Source organism: Callorhinus ursinus, unplaced genomic scaffold, assembly GCF_003265705.2.
Source record: "Callorhinus ursinus isolate GAN/ISIS: 27379988/994484 unplaced genomic scaffold, GSC_fseal_2.0 scaffold22, whole genome shotgun sequence".
NCBI classification, from domain to species: domain Eukaryota; kingdom Metazoa; phylum Chordata; class Mammalia; order Carnivora; family Otariidae; genus Callorhinus; species Callorhinus ursinus.
In genome coordinates this window covers 13,789,684-13,813,331 of record NW_027397084.1, presented here as the reverse complement: position 1 = coordinate 13,813,331, position 23,648 = coordinate 13,789,684, and the positions used below count along the sequence as shown (strand labels likewise).

The window sequence follows — 23,648 nt, the reverse complement described above, 5'->3', positions numbered from 1 at the left end:
GAATTTTTATAGCTATAATCTCAGTGAATGGAATATAGACCTGGAAAAAAAGAAATACATGGACCAGCTGAGTGCAGATTTTCCTCTGAGACATTTCAGAATCTTAAAAAGATAAAGACAGGCTTCTATGTTAGAGACAAGAAGCAAGTAATGTTAAACACCTGAGTATGTCATTTTACTTATCAAGCTGATGTAGATAACATTTACTTTTATTTAATTCTTTTCTCAGAATATAACCAGGAGTGAATGAAAGGCAAGATTCAAGGACAGAGGAAAGGAAGTACCTGTTCTTGAAATCTAACCTGAAATGGCTTTAAGAGAACCGACAATTTCATATTTTAACAAGCAAGACATTAATCATAGATGGAAAAAATGCTCTAATTTAATTAACACTAATTTCATGTTATTTTCTGCAATCTTTACTTTTTTCTAGAATCCAACCACCTCAGAGAGCAATTAGCCAGTTGCCTGTAGGAAAATAACTTTCTCTACCCCCCTTTCTCCCTTCTGTTCCCACCACTATTCTCTACCTAAAGTGGTGGCTGGATAATAAACTTCCAATAAATGCTAGCTGAATTTCTCTTTCTTCTTTCACAAAATACATATTATATTGGATAAGACAATGTACAGTTAGCATAATGTCACATAATGTCTCATAAATGTTAATTATAATTTTTATAATCATGATTATCACTGATTCTCTGAATATTATAAAGCTATTAAATATCTACCTAAGTTTCATAAATTCATTAGGATTTTATGACTTAGTATAGAATATCCTGTATGACTTTGAGTAAAAAAGGGGACACTATAGCTTCTAATTTCTGTGCCGTCATTAATATAGTTAACGCCACAGACTTTGTTTTTTTCTTCTGAGGTTGCTGTTCTGCCTACATGTTCTGTGACAACCCTTACTTGAATTTATTAGGAAATGACTATTAATGAGTTTGCTAATCCCTTACTCTCTCAGATGCATGCAGTGTCTTTTTCAAATGAGTCCCTTTAACGGTTTCCATTATCATCGTCAGCTCTCGCCTGTTTAATGAGGATTCACATCACTGTTTTCAGCTTTAGCATGTTTCCTGCAAAAGCAAAAAAGAAGAAAGCTAGTTATAACTGGAAATATGTGAAACATATCTTAGCTGTGAGATGGCTTTTATTGTCACTGTGTATTAAGAACAATGTGGAATAGACTGCTTAGGGATGTTTATATGCTTTCAGGGTGATGCCTGACTTGCCGTTGTGATCACGTCTCAAGGGATGAGAAAATAAAATAGAACTTTAAGTGTATTTTCTGTTTCTATACAAGAGCAATTCGTGGTATACTTAGATATGATGGTAGAAATAACACTTTGCATTTTGCAGAGTCTAAACATCCCGTACTGTAATCAATGCCATGAGGATTACTGAAAATGCTCCCTAGCGTTAAATACTCCGAATCACTCTGTGATTTATTTTAAAGGAAAGACATCCACAGGAAAAGTTAGAAAAGTAGATTTTTGGAATTAGTATAAACACTGAGGCAGAGCATAAATATCAAAGTTCAAAAAGCAATTTTGTAGCTTCTTGGAATGTTTCCTAAGAGGTACTGATGGGGGCAGCTCTTGATTTGAAACTGCTCCATGGATTACTATTATACACATGAACTTGGATACATTATTGTTTTCTTGATTACATATTTTCTATTTAATCAGATATATTTCACATATAAGTAAATATAAAGCCAATTGCTATTAGAAGTAATACAAAGTACCAAGCTAGATATTTAAGTAAAAGTGTTTAGGTAAATGTTTCCAGAAGATGAGCTAAACATAGCCTCTGAATAAAATTGTGGTGCAGTTTGCTTGACAGTTTCTAAAGGCCCCTTTCTGAGGAGATAGTTCCCTGGGAATTTGTCAGGGGGAGGGGGTGGTGGAGTGTAGCAAGGCCGGGTCAACTGAAACACAGTGAGAAGGTATAAGCTTTTCCGTAGTCTCAGCTTCTAGGCTCACCATGGTCAGCATACAGCTCTGAGGTATAAGTCAAAAAAGAAAAAAACAAACAAACAAACAAACAAAAAAAACCAACAACAACATAAAACAAAAAACATTACTGTAGAGGAAGTGACTCTTCTCAGAGGACCCAGGCAGTGGGACTTTCAGAAGAGAGCAGGAACTTTATAAATATATGTCAGGAGAGCTACTTATCGGTACTAGTCTGGTTTGGGATCACCTAAACTTTGTCAGGTTCAAAGAAGAGTATGAATGGGAAATGCCAACTTTGTGATGTTAGCCCTCACATATCTTTCTGTTGAGTCACACCCAAGATGGACTGTTTGCCGAGTGCCTGAGGCACAGCTGTGATCCTGAGATCTCCCTTCAAAATCATTCTGGGAATTATCTTTGTTTCTCTTGTGTTAAACCTCCTTTTTCCTGTGGCCCATGCTTTCATTTTCTTTCTGGCTTACTTCATTTTGCTGAATTGCATCTTGTGTAGGAAATTCCGAAGAAATGCTTTTGGGAATCAGATTTTTGATACCTTCCATGTCTTAAAGCATCCTTATTATACCTTCATATTTGATGGCTAATTTAGTTGAGTCTGGAATTCTAGGGTGGGAATAATTTTTTATCATGATTTTGAAGGCATTTGTCCCTTTGTCTTCTAGATTGCAGTGTTGTTTTTGAGCGGTTAGCATCCATTTTGATTCATGGGTCCCTACGTACGTGATTTGTATTTTGTCTCTGGAAGCTCGGAGAATCTTTGTCCACAAAGCAGACATTTTCAGTCCTGAAACTGTTACACTTTTGATCAGTGAACTGAATTAATTCTTTGATTTTGATCAGTGAACTGAATTAATTCTTTGATAATTTCCTCCCTTCCCCCCCCATCTCTCTTTATGGAATCATGACTACTGGGGCCAATTCTGGACTCATCATTTTCTTTCTCCTTCTTCTTTGTTTAGTCTTCCTCTACTGTTCTGTTTTGCACTCCTTTGACTTTGACTAATTTCTCTCCGTTTTGAAGAATTTTTCAACTTAATATTTCAAACTGAGATTGATTTTAGCTTTATTTACAAGAGATGTTCTAGCAATGAATATGTGTTTTTTGTTTTACAGCATCTTCTTCTTGTTTCATGAATGCAGTATCTTCTCTTAGCTCTCAAAGGATATTATGGTAGTTTTTTAGTAGTTTGCTTTTTTTTTTAAGTTCCTTCAAATTCCTCTTTTAACGAGCTACTTTGTCTTTATATTTGAAGGTAGAGAATTTTCTCAGCTAACTAGTGATCTTTTTGTTTCTCTGTTCTTAGTTAATAGTGAGAGATTAAAAAGCTGATAAACTTTTCACATATGGGTGGAACTTGTCAGTATCATTCTCTCCTTAAGATATTCTTCCTTTGCCATTTTGTGGAGACTTAGTCCTTCTTCTGGAATGGTGAGATTTCAATGAGAGGACTCTTTCATTCTCTTGTCTGCAAGGTACAAGCCTGGCTGTCAAATATTATGGGAACCAAATAGGGGAAAGAGGCTTGGGAACTCAGCATTCAGTATGCATAAGTTTGTCCAGTTTCTCTGTTTTCAGGATACTACCACACTCTCACTATAGACATCTGCTGATGCCACCATTTCCTCTCTCCAGAAAATTTCCAAACTGAGGCTCAGTGGGGAAAAGCAGTCACTGAGCAGCACAGATGTTGAGAGCAATCTAAGAGTCCACCTCCTTCTTAAACATCTAGTATTCAGGTATCCTTATTTTAACCCCAAACTCATCATACTCATTTCTGGAAGTACTAGATATCAGTTTCTGACATTTTTGAGTAATGTGTGGTTGAAATAAGGTTGGTCCTTAGCTTTTCCTATTGCCGAATTTGGTTCTTTATGGAACAGTACATATGGGTTAGTTGGATGAATTATTAAATAATATGAAAAACACGTCAAATTTTAGCAACAAATGGGCCATCTGATAATTGATATAAAATTGGATTGGAGACTCAGGAAGTTGTTAAATTTGAATCTAAATGAGACAGTCTGACTTGGATCTCAGAAGACTTATTGTTTCTTCCAGGTGTGCATCTTAAGAAACTTGGAGGATTTGTATAGTTTGAACTCAAAACCAGATACTGCTCAGTGATGAATTTTGCTCTGAGTTTTGTGGTTGACCTGAAATCCCAATACAAAGGAAAAGCCCAGGAGTGTGAAACCAGATCAACCAAAATATGAGACTATTCATATGAATACTCTGTGACCTGAGACCACTAAGGATCCCTTGACTCTAATTACAGTATGGTCTCATTCAATAAATGTGGGAAGAGCGTATGATTTCTTTATTGATTTTGGCACCTGTTACATCTTTATTAAATCTAACACATGTTCTGAAGTAGGTCTCCAATTATAGAAAATATCTTATAATACAGTGTATAGATTCATCTAACGCCATTTTAATAATGTGCTATAAAGAAATGTTAAGCAAGTTATGCACTATCTGCAAACGTACAGACTGATGGAATGAATTTTTACTTTCAAGGAGGATGTTAGAAAAACATACCAAAAAGAAACAGTTATATTTTTTTTAACAGAAAAGTAACTAACAAAAACAAAGCATATTTTCGAAGGGAGCAACTATTTTCAATAATTTAGGAAGAAGATTAAACAATTATGAACATGTTACCAAAGACTTGGTTATATATATTATATATATATGTTTATATACATATTTTATATATATAGTAGAAAAATTAAATTCTTAAGCATTTTTGTAGAGAGAAAAATCAATGAGAATATATGAATTATATTCCAAAACTGCATAAATATTACCTTCTATACCACATGATTAATTCTGGAAATTATTTTCAATATAATTTTATTAATAACCGTAAAATGAGAGCAATGCTATTTAATTTATCTATTACCTTTTCCTCCTTCCTCAAGAGTAATATGTCCATTTAAGAACCATAGAGATTCTATTAGTCTAGCATGTATTTTTAAGTTTTAAGATAGCTAGTGGAAACTGAAAATAAATATATGACATTAAAATTCTAAGTTATCATTGTTTATTTGAATTCCTTTCAAAGAAGAAAGGAAAAAAGGAATATATAATTAGGAAAATACTATATTGTAATATAAGCAGGGCTCATTTAAGAATAAATGGTTGCTGGAGTGGGGGGGATGGAAGACATGGGGCGGCTGGGTGATGGACATTGGGGAGGGTATGTGCTATGGTGAGTGCTGTGAATTGTGTAAGACTGGTGAATCACAGACCTGTACCCCTGAAACAAATAATACATTATATGTTAATAAAAAAAAAAGAATGAGACAACTCTATACACATTTACATAGAAAGATGTCTACGGTTTGAGAAGATGTCCATGATATGTTGTTAAATTAAAAATAGTTGTGAAACAGTAAAAAAAAAAAAAAAAAAAAAAGGAGTACATGATTGAAGGATTCCACTTTTGGCTAAGTTGGATTAACAGGGTCTACATACTATCCCTCCTGAAACAACCAACCAACCAAAAAGAGAACCAGAAGCTGACATACATTCCTACATTCATTCATTCCACATGTATACTGAACACGTACTCTATGCCAGAGTTTGAGGTAGGAGTCGAGTGTACAGCAATGAGCCAAGCAAAAGTGTTACTGTTGTCAAGCTTAAAATCTAGTGAGGGAGACAGACAGCAAATACACACTTCTTAGGAAACAAACATGGGCCACCAAAGGCTACTTATGGTCTTGCCTAAGCAGACGGATCAGCTACCCTTATATTAGAGTGTATGTGTAATATATTCTTGTATATCATTCTATTCCTCTGCTTAAAAACCTATACAAGTATGTAATTATGTGTCTAGTAACCTTATATGTCATTAAAAACAATCACATTTCTCTGTGACCTCCTTCCATCTACCAAACTTCACTGATGCAACCCATTTGTTGGAAGCAATTCGTAGTTTGCTTTTATTTCAAAATGACAGACTGAACTGCAGATTGAACTTGAGTGAAGTCTATTAAAGGTATTGTATCAATTTAAAATTTAAAGCACTAAATTTGAGAAAGACATTTATATGTTCAGCTACAAAAATTCTCATGTCTTTCATACTATGCAAACTCTGAAACCTTCTTCATTTTACCCCCATAGAGAAATTCTGAACAAATTTATTCTAGTTTTTCTTTCTTCCCATTAAATACAATTCTTTTTTGCTGGGAACAAGGTTTCTAAAATTCTCCAAAAAGAGCACTGACTACATCAAAAATGTGATATGAAAAAAATCTTTATTATATAAATAAAGATATGCAAACCCTGACGATTGGTACACTTAGGGTGAGTGGCTTCAGTTTGAGATCATGCATACAATGACATCAAAATTATCTCTTAATTATAACCAAAGGAAGTGAGAATAGATTTAAGGCTTGGGGAAGGGCTGTTGAAGGGATAATAGACTTTTGATGTCTGTGTTGTCACAGTAGCACAAGAGTTAATTCCTGTGACTTCTGACCTCTTAGTGTCTTCTAACCAAGTATTGGCATTAATCTACTGCTTATCTGTCACCCACCACATTGTGTAGTCCCAGTCTCTGTTTTCAATTATCAGTCATTAGAGAAGGCACTGAGCAATTTCAGAAGAAAACTCACAAAACCTTTGACCTGTTTTTGTCAGATAACCACAAGTATTCACTGTAGATAAACTATCATTGCTTTATATTCAAGATGTAAAGGAAGGTTCTTTGCCGTATACCGACTTACTGTAACCTTTGTCACCTTCAGGTGGTTAAAAATGGACTGTTTTATTTTACTGATGGAACAGAAGAATTCACGAGGTCATTCAGTGAAATCTGGTGAGATTAGAATGGTTGACCTCTAGCTGCCAGGCAATCTATAAAACCCACAGATTTTTCTACTAAAGAAAACATGGGAACTAAATATTTACCAAGAGGTGATTATCAGACAGCTGTACTTTTATGTTGACTTCTTATAGGCAAACACAAACTTTTCTCAAATATTTGTACACAGTGTGATTGAAATCCATTATTTATATACTAAATATACTCACTCATCTTTAAATAATCATTTCTTATTACACAAAGTGAATTAGTCAGGTATTCTGTATTTACTCTAAACTAATTTTTGAAGTTGAATATTAATATCCAATCCACAGAAGATGAACTTTGTTTTAAATTCCAACTCATAATTTCTTGTATAAAATACTCATGATAAAAACAATAACAAAATATTTTTTGTGCTTTATGATGTATTGTTGTCCTCAGGGGTAAAAATAACTGAGAGACTCTCAGACTCCCTTAAAGAGATGTGTCAGAATCAGTAAATTTGATTAGATTATGGGTAATATCTGAATGTCAAAATATGAGCAACTGTGTTCTTTCTCTACCTTGCACATGTGAAATAGCCAAGCAGGGTATCAAGAAAATACAATTATTTTCTGTCCACTCTTGTAAAAGTCTAGCTCTAGCCTGAAAGATTTTAACTCCACCATAATGAATTAAAAAATATATTAATCCCTTTTATTAATATACCTATATTCCAGATAAACAAAGTGACGTTTTGATGATCAAAATGGCTGTGTTTTTTTAGGACAGGTAGCAATTTTCTATAATTAAACTTTTATCGATCATTTCCCATATAAAAAATCCTGTTTGGAGTTTATGCAGGAATATAAAGATAAGAAACAAAACAAGAAGAAAATGTAAATGTGGATATTTCTCTAAAGTGTCTTACCCATGGGGTGACATAATAATTACAATGCAAGTGGAAAGTGATTAATAGGATATCTACTGCTTTTTGAGAACTTGCTGTGTTCCAGGCACTTACATTAAGACTCTCTCAAATATCATTTAACCTTTACAACACACTGGAGTGAGCATTTTATCATCTACCTTCATTTTAAAGATGGATAAATAAAGGCATAGGGATGTTGAATCACTTTCCCTAATATCACACTCTTTACTATGTTAGGTAAATAAGATTGAATTCAAGTTTTTCTTACTTCAAATCCAGCACTCTTAATTATGTCATGTCCATTATCTAAAGAGAGGTATAGAAAAAGTGCTGTGGGGTTCTTAGCGGGAGAAATTAATGTAGACAGAAATTTTCAAAGTGGTGTTTGTGGCATTGGAACTGGAGATTTTTTTTTTTAAGATTTTATTTATTTATTTGAGAGAGAGAGAGAGAGAGAGAGAGAGAGAGAGCACAAGCAGGGGATGGAGCAGACTCCTCACTGAGCAGGGAGCCCAACCCAGGGCTGGATCCCAGGATCCTGGGATCATGACCTGAGCCGAAGGTAGATGCTTAACCAACTGAGCCATCCAGGCACCCTGGAACTGGAGATGTTAAGTAGAGGTAGGATTTGGAGTTCTGAAAATGGGAAAAGCATCTTAGTTAGAGGACAGGGGGAGGAGAACCATCAAATTAGGAAAGGGAGAGGATTATTAAGGAGTCATTAACTCATCCAACTCTCTTTCAAGATCGAGTGTTGACTATATACTTGCCTGTGATATTGATTACAAAAATATAAGTTCATGTCTTCAACTATTAGAATACATAATGCACCAATGGGATGGGAAGAGTGGAAAACATTGATCCATTCCCAGTAAACTCTTACTATTCCTCAGATTCTACTGCTCACCTCCTAGACTCCATATTGTGCAATGACAATGAACTATTTATTATTCACTACTTTGGCCATAGCCTTCAAATCTCTTTCCATCGATATGAACGCTTTACCTGATAAAATTTTTTTAAGACCAAGCTCAAAATGATCTCCTCCTGCAGCATCCTATATACAATGTGTTGTTCTTTCCTTTTTTATTCTGCCTTATATTACACATATCCCCAGTAGCCTCAACACAGTTGTGTCCCAATGGTACTTTTCCATGTCTTTCTTTCTCATCCTGAGCTCCCATCTCTTTTCTTCTTATATCTCCTTAGCTTTTAGGATTTGGCCCAGAGCAGTTATCCAATAAATATTTTGGGATTGAACAAATGGAAAAGTCATACAGTAGCTATTTTTAGGATGATTATCAAGGTGAGTATATGTGGAAGATGAGAAAAAGAAAAGCAGCCTCTGACAGCCAGGAGATGGACTGAGTCCAATAAGGGAGAAGGAAAAAAATTTGAAATATATTAATTTTATCAAATAAAAATTATTTAACTTATTGTTATTATTGTTTAATTTATTATTATGAAATATATCCATGTTCATGCCAATGCCTAATCTGTAAAGCTGTTATCATTATAGTAATCTAAATAACTACTGAGGGCTGAGTGCTGGGCTCATCCAGTCTGAGGGCAAGTAGAACACACATCATCTTCACCCCAGTTCCAAGCTCTCTTTGTAAAAGGTTGAATTCTTTGTGTTCCTAAATTGCTTATATTTGTTAAAGCAAAACAACATTTAGATATTGGACCATTAATTAAATTTTGTAAATTTCAAAATTACGTGTATTTGACATTGATTCAGGAAACCAATTTGTTTGGCCATTTCCTTAAAATATTTAAAGTATTTAACCATCTCACCTTTCTTTTGGGATTTCCTTCTCTATAAAACTGAATTCAGGAAGCATTTATGAGTACAAGTAAGAGCATTTTAACTACAGAACATTTGAAAGCCAATTGAAATTGTTCTTTGAAACAATACATTCAGGGCGACAGTTTTCCCTCCTTCAGGTCAAGCATTACGGTGGTGTTAAGAGGCTCTTAGGGTTTCTGGAATCTGGAGTTTACCACACTCTCTGGAATGGTTATCCATTCAAAGGAGCATGTGCGTGTGCGCTCACTGATCAATGAATAGGCCTCTATGGGACCAGCTTGTGTTTCTCACTGGACTAGCCCGTGAGGGATGTCTTGTGAAGTCATACATCTTGGTAGTCGTATGTTATCTGTGCTTTCTTCCCCTTTTACTTTAAAATGCAATGCGGATAAGTAATAATTCTATGAGTAATCGCTTAATGTTTTTTGCACTCAGCAGCAAACAATGATCTGTACTCCTTCAACAGCGGGCTAGGCTCCTGGGAGAATGCTATCTTTGCCTTGCAGCTACTGATTCTATTTGTGTCTTCCGAGTTATAGCCCGTGTGTGGGAGATTAAGACTGATTGCCCGTGAATGCATCTCCCGAAGACTGCAGATAAATCACTACATAGATAAAACTGCAATCCTCTGTCAATTAATTCTACTCTTCAGATATGTTAGACGTGAAAATCTTTAATCGGGACATTTCTATCCAATTTCTATTAATGATAAAGACATTCAGAGAGGTGTCTGGGAAAGAGAGGGACTGCAATCAGTCATTAACTTCTGTTAAGTTATACCTCGGCAATAAAAGTTTCCAGTGACTGTCTTTAAACACGAGAAGCTTAATCTTTGCGAAACACTGGCAATTTAGAGCATTTAGAATGTAGTTTGGGGCTTCTGTTTAACTGTCTGTTTCTTTTTACTGTCAGCCCATTATTCATAGAATGTGAATCTTTTGATTCATATTTTACCTCTTGGATGCTTTGATGTTGCCACTTTTTAAAACCAAATAATAATAATTAATAAATTCTCTGGTTCTGTCAGCGTTGGTGAGCTTTTTTTTGCTCCAGGTAGTTCACATAGATACAAATGTTTGAAGTAGACAAAAACGTGTTTCCTAGAAGCAAATATTCACCACCATCATTATGATTGTGTTTTGAGTGGTAAACTGTATAAATTTTGCTGAATTTTTGGTGATTTATTTTCTCTGGGTTTGTATATATATATATATATGTGTATATATATATATATATATATGCAGGAAAGCAACTGTTTTTAATTTATGCAGGGCGCACTGTTGGCAACCATCATCTTAGGTAAGTAAACAATCCTATGTTGATGGACTTATTTAACCTTTATGGTGATATTCATTGGCTTACACCTAGCGATCTTCCAAACAAGCATGTATCCTCATTGGTAGTGTGAGAAGTGTGTGCCATACTGTATGTATGGCCATTGGCAAAATACAGCCTATGGACCTTGTTAGATATGTAAGCAGATATGAAAATAGCAGTCTGGGCAGGTCACTGTGTTCTCTTTTTAAATGCAATTTTCATAGGTGAATTGATTGATACAGATGTGTGTTTTAAATCTACTTACGTGTGTTCCCAAACTCTCTTTTCCACTTCACAGCAGAGAAATGGTGTCTGTGGTGTGGGATAAAGGAATGGTCTTCACTAGAGAAAAGTGTCAACCTCCTGACCTCAGTATGTTTTAACATGTGTCATTCTATCCCCTTGACAAATCTGGATCTGCTTTCAATGAGCTAAACCTCCTGCCTTCGTTTTTGTTTTTTTGTTTGTTTTTTGTTTGTCCAGTGATTAAGAGCGTCTTTTCTACCACCCAATAGGAATGTAATTATGATTTTATGGAGTCTTACATATTTTAACTCGGCAATACAGATTTTATTAGAAATGATAAAGGTGATTGAGGAATCTCATGGGATTTAGCTGATAGAACATTTAAATTAAAGAGTGAATTAAGAGGCCCAAATATTTAATACAATATGAATTAAAAAAACAAAAATCGTATATATTTCCTGATTATCTTCTTGTTTATTTGTTTATCTTTTAAGCTTTCCAAGCCATTTATAACTGCGGGGGGTTATAGGACACTGTAATATATGGTGAAACAATGCTTAATATGTACCCAAATCATTAGATATAAACACGGCAGGGATATCTCCTATAGTAAGCTTATACTTAAGGGATATAAAACATGTCTGTATGTTCTTTTTCATCTGTTTTGGGAGGATAGTTTTAGTAGTAGGTCTGGTGGAGAAAAGGTTGGAATATGGAAAGTTCCAGCTGGTCAGTTACAATTATTTTAAAATATGGTTGTAATAAAAGGGTGACCTTGCATGCTAATACAGATGTTACATAATATTAATTCAAATTATGAATACAATCACTTGCTTATTCATAAAAATTTCCTTAGATAAGAAATAGCATCAATATTAAATAAGTGAATATAACACAACATTTACTACAATAAAGATTGGGGGGATTGACTTCTAGAAGAATGAGCAGAGTCCAGAAAGTATGGCATCTTCTCTAGAGTAGGAGCATCATAGAGGAGAATGAAAGCATTGAAAGATCAACTTTGCTGAGTGATAATGAGATAAAACAAAACCACATCTAGGAAAAAAACACAGTGTTATGTTGTTGAGGGCTTGGGGATTGAATTCTTTTTTTTTTTTAATTTTATTTATTTATTTGACAGAGAGAGAGTGCACACAAGCAGGGGGAACAGCAGAGGGAGAGGGAGAAGCAGGCTCCTCACTGAGCAGGGAGCCCGATGTGGGGCTTGATCCCAGGACCCTGGGATCATGACCTAAGCGGAAGGCAGACACTTAACTGATTGAACCACCCAGGCACCCTGGGAATTGCATTCTTGACTGTGGAATGAAATTTGTTCTCTCCCAATTATTCATAGTGGGCTTTTGGGCAAGTTATAGAAACTTGGAGACATAAGAGAGGTATGAGGATTAAATGAAGTATGTGCCAAACAAATGAGAGTTAAAGAAATTATCATGCCTCTCCTCAACAGGTAATGCAGCAGGATGATACTTAGTGAAGAGATAGAGTCATATTTTCATCCATTCATACACTCTTCTGTTCAGTATTTATTAGAAGACTTTTTTGAATCAAGCATTGTTTGTGTTAGATGCTAATTAACCATTGTTGATCAAGCCCTTGATTCTCCAGCCTATTCTCCACCTTTTTGCGTGCTGCTGAGAAACATTGTAAAAATATACTAGCTATGAACTAGTCTCTAAGTACAGAACCGTAGGATGTCATTATGTAGGTGGTATGGACATTGAGCAAAGATTTATAATGAGCTTTAGAAGACAGACATCTGTTACCGCCTAGCTGTCATCACCCAATTTCTTATTCTTAAATTAGGGGTATTAATATTTGACACCTCCCTAGCCTTGCTCTTTGAGGTAACTGAGATTACCTTGTGAATATTTGTGAGCATCATTAGGAGTGCAAGGCTATATAAATATAAGTTTTATTCCATTATTCACTCCAACATGTCCCACGGCATTTACTAGTGCAATTATAATTCAAAGCAATAGGATATAAGAATTTGAGTCACAGGACAAATCTGCACTGCAACTTTATTTTGTGTGGTATATTTAATATAAAATTTTATTAAACTCTTTGAAAATTTGCCCCCTTAAGGGGTTAGGTTAAATAGCCTGGATTAGAAAACTGAATTTTATAATAACAGCTGAAATTCTAGCTTTCCACTTTATTATACTAACATCTCACAAGGGATTCCAGAACAGTAGATGACTTTCCATAATATGAATTCAATACTTATTTGCATTATGCAGGTGCATGCTTTAGATTGGATCCTAACAAACTCATGTCTCAGGCCTTATTTTGAGGACTATAGGGTTTTTTTTTTTTTTGGTCTAAATTTCAAATATAAAATTGATTGTTAATGAAAAATTGCACGATGATTGTTATTTAGAATTTTAAATATTGACTTTCAGAATAGAAAAATATATTTTTGAATGGCTGGTTGGTGCATTTATGATAAAATATGGAACTCCTCAAGCAGAGTCTGCAACAGTGCAACCTAGTCAAACACATGAACATTTCTGCAGCAAAGCAATAAATATTTATATAAAGTGGGATAAATAGAGACTTTTAAGTTGCCTCAAATCAGCTAATTTCCAGTTCTTCTGCCAAATTAACCTGAAGCCAAACATTCAGTTTTCAGAGCTTTTGGGATTTTGGACTTGTGAATCTGAGATTTCAGATTTCATAGCCTGGTGGCCTCAAATGCTTGATTCATATTCTTGGGTATTTATTCTCTCTGCCTCCTCAGTTACTTCATCTTCAATGTGAGGATAATAGTAGAACCTACCTCACTGGTTGTTACAAAGTATAATATGTTAATATTAACACAATGCTTAGAATAGGACTAGAATATAATGAGTGCTATTTAAATACTGTTTTATAATATCATCTACTTAATTTAGAATCAGAAAAGAACAGGTTTGCAGGGAATTAGGTTCAGTATTCTGTAAACAAAAGTTGTGGCACGTTTTAACATGGCAAGTTTGAAGTCACTTTCATTTATTAGATGTAGGCATTTTCTACCCTTATGCTTTCCCTCTTACATGGCTAAGTCGGGAGAATGGGCAAACAGAGCCACGGGACATGTGTTCATACCAGTCTATGCTATTGCCAGTAGAAGTTTAGACAGAAAAGAAGTTTAAAATTATGGACCAAAATAGCATCCTAAAAATGAGATTACCTTCCTTATTTAGGGAAAAGTTGATGAATGATCTCCCTGGGACTGGACCTTTCTTAGGTCCAAGGACCAAGATAGTGATATTTAAAAAAAAACAAAACAAGTCAGATGAGGTGGTATCACCTTGAGCCAGACAGCTGAAGAGCACCATCCTTGCCAAGCACCACAGGACAAAAATGCCCCTAGGTGTGGTTTATATTTTTCTTTGCTGGCTTAGGTATGGGAGGTAGGGGTGGAGATGAGCTCCTTGCTCTCCTAAACCACCTCCTCCTCCTGGGGAAAACAAGCCCAAGATTGTTTTGAAGGATGAAGGCAAGGAATCATGTACTCCTTTGTCATGAGCTTCTTCATGGACATGGATCTCATTTGGCCATGGAACACAGAGTTCTAGCAGCCTTGGCTTCCACGGTCATTCCTGGATGGGCATGACCCTCTTCTCTCTTCCTTAATCTTAATCCTTCCTCTAGTTTAGGACCCCAAGTTTCGGATATTTATAGCAGTGTTGATATGATTTCAACGAAGCACTTCAAGATATTTTCATAAACTTTTTCAACTTGTGAATTCATTTACACAATTTATACATTTTTTTATCTTCTTGCAACACAATTTTAGCAATAGAAACACATTACTGAGAACGTGCACAAGTGTGATTGCAGGCTGTAATTACGAGATACATTGTGCACAGTGCTTTGGAGTGAGGTTTTTGTGATCCTGTCCTGTAGTATACTAGATAACTGAGATTTTGAGAAAGCTACCAACACTGAGAAACATAACTTCATCAAATGATAGTGCAGGACTAAAAACGAGTCCTTTGAATAGATAATTCCTTAAGAAGGTGTTTGGTGCCCAGTGGATAGAGACTGTATGAAATAATACTCTATTTTACAAAGCCAGGTTATATAATAATATGCCTGACACTTACTGTCCTGAATTCTTCAACATTCCATAATGTTCCCAAGAGGAAAAGTTCTCTGACTTCATTTAGCAGGAAGGTTGTTGAAGGGGAAAAATATGTTTCCCTCTATTTTGAGTAAGAACAGACAGAGATCTTTGGAAGGCTTTATGCTGCACCATGGGTAAGGAGGTTGTACTAAACAATCTATAAGAAGTAATAAAAGTGTAATATTTTTAAAAATAAAAGAACATTTTATTTGCTAAAAGGAGAAAAAAATTCTTCTGGGGAAGGCGTTTTAGAAGTAATCTTTCTTGTGAACATAAATTTGTTTTATTTACTTGACCTTTATAATGTCATAAACATAGTCCTTATGTGCCTGCAATTTCTCAGTCCTTCCTATTTTCCTCCCTCAGGTGTGCTAAATCTCATCACTGATTTCACCTGGAACCCTGGGGGTTTCTATAACGTATTCCTAATCCCTGTATGAACCCTTCTGTGTTCTGGTACCTGATACATACTAGTAATCATTTTATAACCTTTGCTTTTTAAAACATTTTTGGATAGCCTTTCTATTTAAGATCCAGGAATTTGTATGAAACCACAGAGGTTATATTGCTTTTGAACTAAATGTTGGTTTGTGGAATTTCCTTCCACTGGAAACATGTATGGGTCTGTTGTTCTAGTGTTTTCTCCGTTTTATAATATCCTACTTGTTTGTCTTCATTTTCAAAGCTGGAGAATTTACCATTAATTTCCATATTTTATAAAGGACTAACTTTTTTCCTTCCTTTTTTTTTTTTTTTCTTCTTCTTCAGTTGAAAGAGACAAGGATTTTTCTCACCAGCGAAGGCATTACAAAGAATTCCGGTTTGATCTGACTCAAATTCCTCATGGAGAAGCAGTGACAGCAGCTGAATTCCGAATATACAAGGACCAGAGCAATAGTCGATTTGAAAATGAAACAATTAAGATTAGCATATATCAGATCATCAAGGAATATGCAAATAGGTAATGACTTCATATCTAACTTACTATGCAAACAAAGGTTAATTGTAGTAAAAGCCATTGATAATCCATGTGATCTATCAAATCATGTTTTCTTTGGATGTAATGACGTTGAGAGCCAGGTATAGACACATTGAAAATAAGAGTAATTGATCTGAAAAATGCCTTCCACATTCCCTAGCTTTTCCGTCCTCCTGACACCAATCTGTATACTAGATGGTTTCATGCTTCCCAGGTCCCTTGTCTCATTTTGTAAATGAGAAAATTTCCATTTTAGTATGCACATGTAAAATTGATAATTAAAATAATTTAAATAACTTGGTGTTTTGTAAGTTAGAGAAGAGAGCAGCTTTATTTCACCCTGGCATAAATGTAAATTGCTTGTGTGTTGTTATGCGTATTTTGATATAAGGCGTTACATTTGCAACAGGTTCTGACCATTGACCTGTATGTCTTCTGTCTGTAAAATGGTTCATTCAAATGGTGCAAAAATGGACAGATAACCTGAAATGCTAAATATATGAAAACTTCAGTTGATAATTACTGCAAATGAACCATCAAATAGAAGAGTTGAAAAGAAGCTTAGTGTAGTTCTCAGGCCTTTCCCCCAGTGAAGAAGTCTCTTGGGTAACACCTTTATAGGTGATAAGCCACCTTTGTTGGACAGCTCTGTCTCCAGTAGCTTCCATTCATTAGATCTAGATCTTCCCTTTGGTGAAATGGTATGTCTTTCTTTGATGAGACAGATATTTAAAGACAACTATCTTGTCCCCTCCAAGGCTCCTCCCTCTCCTTGTTGAATATTTCTAGTCTCTGATGTTTAGATTTCTCTTGGTCTTCAAGAGTGCCAGAGTTCCCAAAAGGGTGCTCAATGGGACAATAGCCCCTCATAATGCTCAATGAAGAAAAAAGAATAAAAAGCTTCTGAGGTCAAATGCATTTGAAAATCCTACCTGTTAGACCATTCTCTAGGAGATTCACAGTGCACATCAGAATATTAAAGTCTTAAGAAAGCTTTAGAGTAAAGAAACCTAGTCTTCATCAAAATTATTTGACTGTGAAATCTTTTCCTTTGGGTCGTATAACACTTAATACTCATGAAACACTGTTTCAGCCGGATGGACTTTAATAAATGCTGATCTTATTTTAAGAGCAGTAATCCAAGGCAGAAAAATCTGTGTTCCTTTCTCAGCTTGAACACTCACTAGCTATTTGTCTATGGGTAGATTTTTTGTTTGTTTGTTTAAATCTCAATCCAGTAGTTTCATTTATAAAATAAGTATACTAAGTTTTGGGGTTTTTTTGCTTGTTTTTGTCAGAGAAAGAGCCTGGCATACTACATTGTATTTTTTAATACTAAATGATGATGGTGTCTTTTAAAATTAAGTGATGAGAGGGTTCGCCTGGGTGGCTCAGTCTGTTGAGCATCTGCCTTCGGGTCCTGGGATGGAGCCCTATGTAGTTGGGTTCTGAGCGGGAAGTCGGCTTCTCCCTCTCCTTCTGCCCCTGCCCCTGCTCGTGCTCTCTCTCTCAAATAAATAGATAAAATTAAAAAAAATAAGATTAAGTCATGAGAATTAAAAATTATACTCCAAATATTATTTAATTATATTGCCATAACTAACCAATATTTTAGTTGTAATTTTCTTTTTCTGTTTGTTTCCACTCTTGGATTGTGAGCTCCATTAAAGAAAAGATAGTGTCTTAAATATTTTTTTAATCCTCAGCACTAATTTGCTTGATACAAATTAAAATTTTGAAATTATTATTACCCATGATTGGGATAATACTCTATTAACATATATTAAAATACTTGAATTATCTCCATTTTTGGTCATTCACAATATTTATGCATACAGAATTTATAGTTAGTTATTTCATATCCCAAGTGTTTTTTACAGGAACCACTGGTATACCAGGTCTCTATCCTCTGGAGTATACTTACTGATTGTTTGACTCTAAATACAGACTTTACATTGATCACAATTTAAAATCCTAACTTTTATTTAACTCTATTGTTGTATATGCTCAGGATATTTTTAAATGTTACCCATTGAACTAGCCATCCGTTTCACTTTCTTTCACCTCTTTTCTCCAAGTATGTGAATTGCATAATTTAAGACATAATAATCATGATGAAAATAAAGGACTACTAGAAGAGACTCTTGATAATAATTTATAGATTGATTCCTGATGAACTCATGCTGAGTTTTATGAGTAATACATTTGGGAATATTTATGGGTGTTGATGCTTAGCTTATCAGATTTCACAGTTTTGAAAATTTCAATTTCTTCAAACGATGGGACATTTGTTTATCTTGGAACTTTGCTATTTCTCTAATTATACCTGGTTTGAAAAATACTGCTCTCAGTGTTTCTACAACTATATCTGCATGCTTTTTCAGTACTCTCGAGTATAATTTGGCTAAGTCTTTACTTATTTTCACATGTGTTTAGGTCTATTCTAACATCCAAGATTTCCTAATATCCTTGATATTTTCCCTAAATCTTTGAGAAATGATTTCTAAAATCTTAAGTACTCTCTTGGCTCGCCATTCTAAACTCTAGGATGGTATAGATTGCATAGGTTGTTATCCAATTTACTGAATAGCATTTATAAAAGTTCAATTCAGTAAATTCGATTCCATATTAATTCAGTTCTCTTAAGTTGACATTCTTGAAATCTATCACGTATTGTTGCTGAATCATCCTGTAGGTTTATTCTATCCTTATTATTTTCTGTGGGTTTTGTTTTTGCTAATGTGTTTTGGCTTTTTCCTAGTTATCTTTTTCAATCTCCAAAACATGCAAACTCACGCATGTATACCCTACATTTCAATTTTATATACTATTGATCAGCTGAGAGAATCTCTGGCAAAATTCTTTCCTTGTCTTTGAAATAGACATTCATTCATTACTAGAGGTTTATTAATCCACAGTGTGAGAAAATGCCCTGTCTTTGTCATACATTCAGGATTCACTTTTTGCACCTCTACTTTTTGTTCCAAAGAAATATAAATATATTTAAGGGATGGATGATATAGAAACAGTACATGTGCCTCTTAGAATATTTCAGGTTTCTATGTGGGATTTCAGCCACCATAGACAATAGCGATGTATAGCAATAACAGCATGGACTTTGGAATTTCCCTATGGGGAGATTGCTGTATATCTTAGGATTTCAGTTTACAAATATGAAAAGAATAAAAACAATAATAAGTATTATGGAACAATAACAAGTATTACAAAACAAAAGTATTTCAGATGATTTGGGAAGAACTAGTACTTATCACAGTACAAAGACCATAGTTGATACTTGATAAATACATTGGTCAATATATACTCATATAGCTCAGTAGGAGCAACTATTTTGCTAGGGTTTAGAGGATTGTATGCATAGGGGAACCAAAAGCAGGTGGTTATTATAGTAACAAAAGCTACCATATACTGATACCTATTTTTATGTAAAGATAAAGTAAGTAATATGATGCCAGGTGCCTTTATTTAATAAAAAAATCACCTGATCTTTGATTCATAACAAAGGAATTGGTACATTTTTAAGTTTAATAATGAAATGAATATCACCCAACTTAACAGCAACACCATGGAAGCTATCTCTGAACTTGTCCCTGAAAGAAAATGTTAAATAAGTAATCAAACTCTTCTTTGAAATACAGTTGAAGAGTGATGGAGATGGGAGACTAGTTATTTATGAATTATACAGAAATATCAGAGATGTAGACAAATTGGACAAAGATTCACATATAAGTGTTTATTACAGTATTGTTTGCAATCGCATAAATTGAGGACATTTCAGTGTTAAACAGAAGATAAGATATCACACTTCATTTTATGGAAAATGGAGATACTATACTTTATATAACAAGTAGAAATTGTGTTTATAACACTGAAAGGTTCTCAGACTATAACATTACTTGACTAAAGTATGAGGCATAATTATACCAATTTTAAATAAATTCATGTAGAAAACAGATCAAAAGGAAGCACTAAGTGTTTATTGCTGACTGGTGGGTTTGAAATTTTAATTGTTATCCCCTTGTGTACTTGATAAATTTTTATAGCCAACATTATTTTTATAATCAGAAACAAGCATAATTATAGTTGAGACAGAGATGTTAATGAAACAACTTCATGCTACACATTTCTTTACAAAATAACCTTCCCAGCTTCTCGAGGTAGAGGTGGGCAAAAACCAAACCAAAATGAAACTAAACAAAACACTAGCATTTAGCAATAAGTGGCCCTTATTTTTAATAAGCCGTAGAAGGCATCTTTTTCCCCACAGAAAATGAAGACAGATAAGTATCTGTGTGTGTGTGTGTGTGTGTGTATATATATATATATGTATATATTTCCTTTATACTTTGGGAAGTTATTGTGCCAACTGGGAGTCTTGACTTTAGCTCTCTGAAAGTGAGGAGGAACAGATTAAAAATACTTCATTTATATATCATGTCATCACAGTTAAAACAGAAAGAATTTCAGTTTTAAAAAGTACTTTTGAACTGGGTACTTTATGTAAATGATGAATCACTAAATTCTACTCCTGAAACCAATATTACACTATATGTTCACTAGCTAGAATTTAAATAAAAACTAAAAAAAGTACTTTTGAAATCCAATTATTATTATATTTTGTTTAGTATTGATTTTCTATGGCTTCATATATTTCTTAAATCAAGAACTAAAATGGAAGTAGGAAAAGAAACTAGTACTTCTGGCCATTTTCAAAGCTAGGGTCACCTCTTAAAGTTTCTATGTAAAACTTCTATCTTCAGACTTGTGGATTGTATTTTACTTAGTGTTTTGAATTAAACTCAGAAACAATTGAAATGTCAGTGCAGACTGTATTCTTGAATACAATGCATTCAACAATGTGTGTGTGTATATATATATATATGTATATATATATATATATATATCTCACATACATAAAGCTCACTTTCCCTAATGTTCTTATAGAAGAGTGTTATAGTGGGGATTCTCAAGGTAACTCAGACTGATGTTTTATAGATACGTTTTTATATTCAAGACATTTTCTAATCCATTAACCATCTAATATATGAATTTTTTGGCAGTGTTTAGGTAATGAAAATTTTTTAAAAGACCCATTATATCATCTCTTTCACATGTATTTATCTTAGCAAGACTTAAAAGTCTTAAAATAATATATTCTAGTTCTACCATCTCCCACCTCCCCCATTTATTCCCACTCATATTTAAATGTGTGCGATTTAAAGGAGTGTTCTGATATTTATCCAGATTTTTATTTTTCTTGGTAAAAAGTTAACACACTTTGCATCATTTCACTTATTTAATCTTTTCATATAAGGCTTACAGCCCCAAATTCTATATAGAAGGCATTGCTCCTCAGTCACACCTCATATATCTGGCATTATTGGGAAATGAGGTTTCCACATGATTGAATTTTCCAGATAATTCAGCTGAGGTCGGCATGCTTTTGCTGAGCACCTACCATGTAGCAAGCACAAGGGACATAAGGCCGAGTAAATAAAATCTCAGAAGCTCATAGCCTGAGGGCTAGGGGCTGTGGTGGGCCTGCCGCACACAGACTTTAATAACTGTAATACAATGTGCTAAGCACTATGATGTAAGTATGCACTAAGTGTTGTGGAAACACAAATGAAGGGGAAATTAATTCTTCATGTGGGAAGGTGAGGGACCTTAAGGGAAGCCACTGAGAGAAGTGCACCCTTGAGCTGGGCCTTTCAGGACGAGTAGGAATTTCCTATAGCCAGAGGGAGAGAGAGAGTGAAAGGGAGGAGAAGAGAGAGGGGCAGAGAGAGACAGAGAAACAGAGAGAGGGGTGTGTCCTAGAAGAAATATTCCTGAGTATTAAAATGTTTAAATGTATAAGGAATGAAATAATACAAGTAAAACTATCAATGCCAATATTACTATTACTAAGAATAGCAGCCAGGGCTTATCCAATTAATGGCACTCACCATGTGTCTCGCACTGTGCTGAGTGCTGTACTTGAATTAATTTTTTCACATATGTATATGCACATGTGTGCACATGTATGTGCCTATATATGTATACATGTGCTATGCAGAATTCAACCCTTTCCTAATGTTCTGCTATGAATATAAATTTTTGTACTCCATTGTAAAAACATTTTAAGTTAGCCTGCTTGATGTCATTAGCCACCTTCACTACTTGGATATATTTAGTTAAGCTGTCATCATTCCAGTTCACAGTCAGCTTCATATTTACATCATCTCCCCCATCCTGCTTCGCTAAGATTTGTGATTCTTCTGTGGACATACTTCAGAGTCTACGCTGACAATTTCCACTCAGGAAGATTTCGTGGGCTCTTGAGAGCAGTATAGCAGAACAGGATGCTCCATGGTTGATGTCGTTTTCTCCATACAGGATGGTACAGAAGCATAACTTGCATCGCTGCAGTGTGCAGGGATTCGTGCTCCCTTTCGGGGTTCTCAACTAGGGCAGTGTGGGCCCCGGGGAACATTTCACAATGTCTGGAGACATGTTTGACTGCCACGGTTGGTGAGGGTGGGAGGATGGAGTGCTTGTGGAGTCTAGTGAGTAGAAATGCCGGGGTAGTGGGAGAAGCGATTAAACGTTCTACAATGGACAGGACAGCTCCTCCACACCATAAAGAATGACATTTATGTCCATAATGTTGAGGTTGAGAAACCCTGTTCTATTTAAAGGTTTAAGTTATAAATATAAAAATGGGACTAAAGTCCCGGTCAGTTTTTCTTTGACTAATTTCATATTTTGCATCCTACGCGTCATAGCGCGGAAGAGCTTTTCAAGTCCTAAGAGCTCTGGGTGCATGGCTCATTGATTAGGAGGCATTAAAAGTGGTTGGACTATCTGTGTAACAGTCTTACTTCTTTGTTTCTTGTTGAATGAGGGGGCCTCCTGTGTGTGTGTATATATATATATCCAGTAGCACATGTTTAGATTCTCTGCAGAGGAAAAATATGGGATGATGTAATGCCAGGAAACCTGTTAAACATTAACAATATCTTGGCAATTAAAAAAAAAAAAAAACTCTGCTGAGAGAAAACTGAATTTTCATAGTGGGAATTCAACTTGTTTTTCTTTTTTCACATGCTTGTCATTCACTTTCATCTAATATTACTATTTTACCAATTTACCAATTTACCAATTTCATGCCTTATAGAGACTAAAGCTTCTCTTTTCTTCCCATTGTGCTTTCCACTCTGTACCCTTAGAATGTAAGTGCAGCATTGAGTCAGATATTCGGAAAATTGATGCTCCATGAGGTTCATAGAATTTTATTATTTCACATTTGTTTGGTAGAAAAAAAATCAGTTGAAAATATCAGTCAGCTAACAGAGTCAAATTCTAATACTTGTAAATGCTGCTTCTGAGAGAAACTTTTGACAAAAATTCGAGAATATAATTTATTCATTTGTTGTCCCTTATTAATGTGTTCCATAC

The 23,648-nt window shown here is 34.8% G+C and overlaps 1 protein-coding gene across 2 annotated transcripts in view; it reads left to right on the top strand.

The window, feature by feature from the left end:
* BMP5 (bone morphogenetic protein 5) overlaps positions 1–23,648 on the top strand; it is a 110,398-nt gene that overhangs the window by 39,391 nt on the left and 47,359 nt on the right. For both annotated transcript variants that reach the window (XM_025890639.2, XM_025890638.2), the window contains exon 2: positions 15,980–16,172. In XM_025890639.2, coding sequence (XP_025746424.1) covers positions 15,980–16,172 — 193 coding nt within the window. The remainder of the gene's footprint in view (positions 1–15,979; positions 16,173–23,648) is intronic.